The sequence below is a fragment of the Penaeus chinensis genome, chromosome 20 (assembly GCF_019202785.1).
Source record: "Penaeus chinensis breed Huanghai No. 1 chromosome 20, ASM1920278v2, whole genome shotgun sequence".
NCBI lineage: Eukaryota > Metazoa > Arthropoda > Malacostraca > Decapoda > Penaeidae > Penaeus > Penaeus chinensis.
Genome location: NC_061838.1, coordinates 10,848,161 through 10,850,660, shown reverse-complemented (window position 1 = coordinate 10,850,660; position 2,500 = coordinate 10,848,161). Strand labels below are relative to the sequence as shown.

General features: G+C 32.6%; 1 protein-coding gene across 4 annotated transcripts in view; it reads left to right on the top strand.

Moving 5' to 3' along the window:
* The first annotated feature begins 1,895 nt into the window (after nucleotides 1-1,895).
* LOC125036154 overlaps nucleotides 1,896-2,500 on the top strand; it is a 10,298-nt gene continuing 9,693 nt past the window's right edge. For 2 of the 4 annotated variants that reach the window (XM_047628580.1, XM_047628579.1), the window contains exon 1: nucleotides 1,896-2,124. In XM_047628580.1, coding sequence (XP_047484536.1) covers nucleotides 2,064-2,124 — 61 coding nt within the window. In that variant the 5' untranslated portion in view covers nucleotides 1,896-2,063. The remainder of the gene's footprint in view (nucleotides 2,125-2,500) is intronic. The other 2 variants (XM_047628576.1, XM_047628575.1) reach the window with 2 other exon arrangements.

The window sequence follows — 2,500 nt, the reverse complement described above, 5'->3', positions numbered from 1 at the left end:
CCCCGTGGACCTGGAGGATGGTGGAGATGATTTCTACACATTTTCAGATCTGTATTCAGTTACGATAATATTAATATTGATATATTAAATTATGTATCAAACTGATAAGAATAAAATCTCAATCGTGCTTTCTTTACTGGCGAAGTCATCAAAAATGTGGCTGAGGTCTATTCTAGCCACTTCATTGTCTGTCATTACTGTCTGCCTCCTTTGTGTCAAGCAAAGAATTACATAAATGGTAGAGATAGTAAATTCAATGAAGAAAGACAAATATGTTTTGTTATTTCATTCAGTTGTTCGGACCCAGTCAATAATAATAATGATAATAATAATGACGATGATGATTAATGATGATGATGATGATGATGATGATGATGATGCTAATAATAATAATAATAATAATGATAATAATAATAATAACAATAATAGTAACGATAATAATGATAATAATAACAAGAACACCAATATGATAATATATATAATAATGATAATAATTATACAAATGCTTCTTCTCCTAATAAGTGATAATAACAGCAGCAATAATGATTATAATAATCATAATAACAATTATAATTGTTATAATATTGCTACTATAATTGTTATAATATTAATAAAAATAACGATAATAATAATATAAATAAACAACAATAATAATAATAATAACGATAATAATAATAATATAAATTAACAACAATAATAATAATGATAACAATAATAATAACAATAATAATTAATAGTAATAATAATAACAATAATAATTAATAGTAATAATAATAACAATAATAATTAATAGTAATAATAATAACAATAATAATTAATAGTAATAATAATAACTAACACCATAATAATGATAATAATGATGATGATAATAATAAAAATAATAATAATAATAATAATGACGATTACAATAAGTGAATAAAATGTTTATAATTATCGGCTGATGAGTTTTGCTGATAACATCTCAAAAATTGTCTTTATTTTTGACGATGAACAAGTTATTTGACATATCGTATTTTCGATAAATAAGAATGGCAGACAGATAATGACAAATAAGGGGGAATTATTTCATTGTCGCTGATGTGAGAAAGAGAAAAATCAATTTTGTTGTACAGTACTATAATACGAGTATAACGTTCATTTGCTATATTTAACCTTAATCTTTAGTCTTCTTATGTCACGGGTAAGCCATTCCCAGACGACTGTCACATCAACTGACACGCGTGAACATCAAGCAGAGCGCCAAGCCAATATAGCGTGTACAGGAAACTGTGGAAAGCCATCCCTCTGGCATTTCAACAAACAGCGAGTCCTTTTCCTGTCTGTCTTTAAACTCTTCTGGGCTCTCGTATCTTCCAATTTGCGCTCCTTGTGATTGTAATGCTTCTGTTTCAGGGAATGGTTGTTTCTGTCACAAAAGCAAAAATAAAATCCTAACCAAAATACACACACACACACACACACACACACACACACACACACACACACACACACACACAATGAAACCAACACAAGTAGCACATTAGACTCAAACTAGAAAACGCAAACTGATTGCAAAAGATAGATCCATGTAATAATTCCTTAAGAGGGACATGCAACGGCTTAGTTGTCAACGCGAATTTCCTTCCCTTATTTGGTCTTAAAGGCCTCTTTTGACATAGAAAGAAAAATGGCTGTTCTGTATCCACGGAGCCTCGGCCCGAAGATAAGCTCGCTTTCGCGTTTCCTTTTGTTCTCTGAACTGTCTTGCAGTTGCATCTCAGTTATCTTACTTTTTATTTAACGCAGACGAATATTTCAGACCCGCTATTGGAAGCCATGATATAAATAAGAGGATAAATATAAAGAGTGAAAATCAGTAACGTGGTCCCAGCAGGGAACAAGGGAAGACTTTATTGCCCACCGTCTCGCGAATAAGGACTCAAGCGATATGTGGCACTCCTGCCTTCCTTTCTGTAAGTGACAACGTTTGTCCTGGCACTTCACGCGCAAGTCAGGGGCGGCGTTCGTTCTGTGAATGTCCTACCTGTTCCTCAAGGAGAGCTATCAATAACACGCACACACGGATGATGTCCTTCAACCAAACCACATCACTCGACGTGGGTCTTGACGTCTGGAGCGAGGACGGTCGGTTATTTTTTTTTCTCTCTCTCTCTCTCTGTCTCTCTCTCATTTCTATTTTCATTTTATCATTACACGTCTACTGATTTTTAGTTTTCTAAGTTAGTAGTTATATATTCAGTTTTGTATTGCTTTATTTTTGTTTTCGTTTTTTTTTTTTTTTATCTATTTATGCAGTATTGGAACGTGGGATATTGGCTTATCACGGAAGTATTACTCTTCAATGACACCTAAAGGGCTGAGATCTAAAGAAAAAAAAGGATCTTAGCGGTTGATTTATAAAGCGGTTAATTTAGTGCCCGCAGACAGTCGACTAGTTTAATAACAGTATAGTGGGCGCGTGTTGTTTGTATTCATTCACTCATTGATTTAACGTATGTTT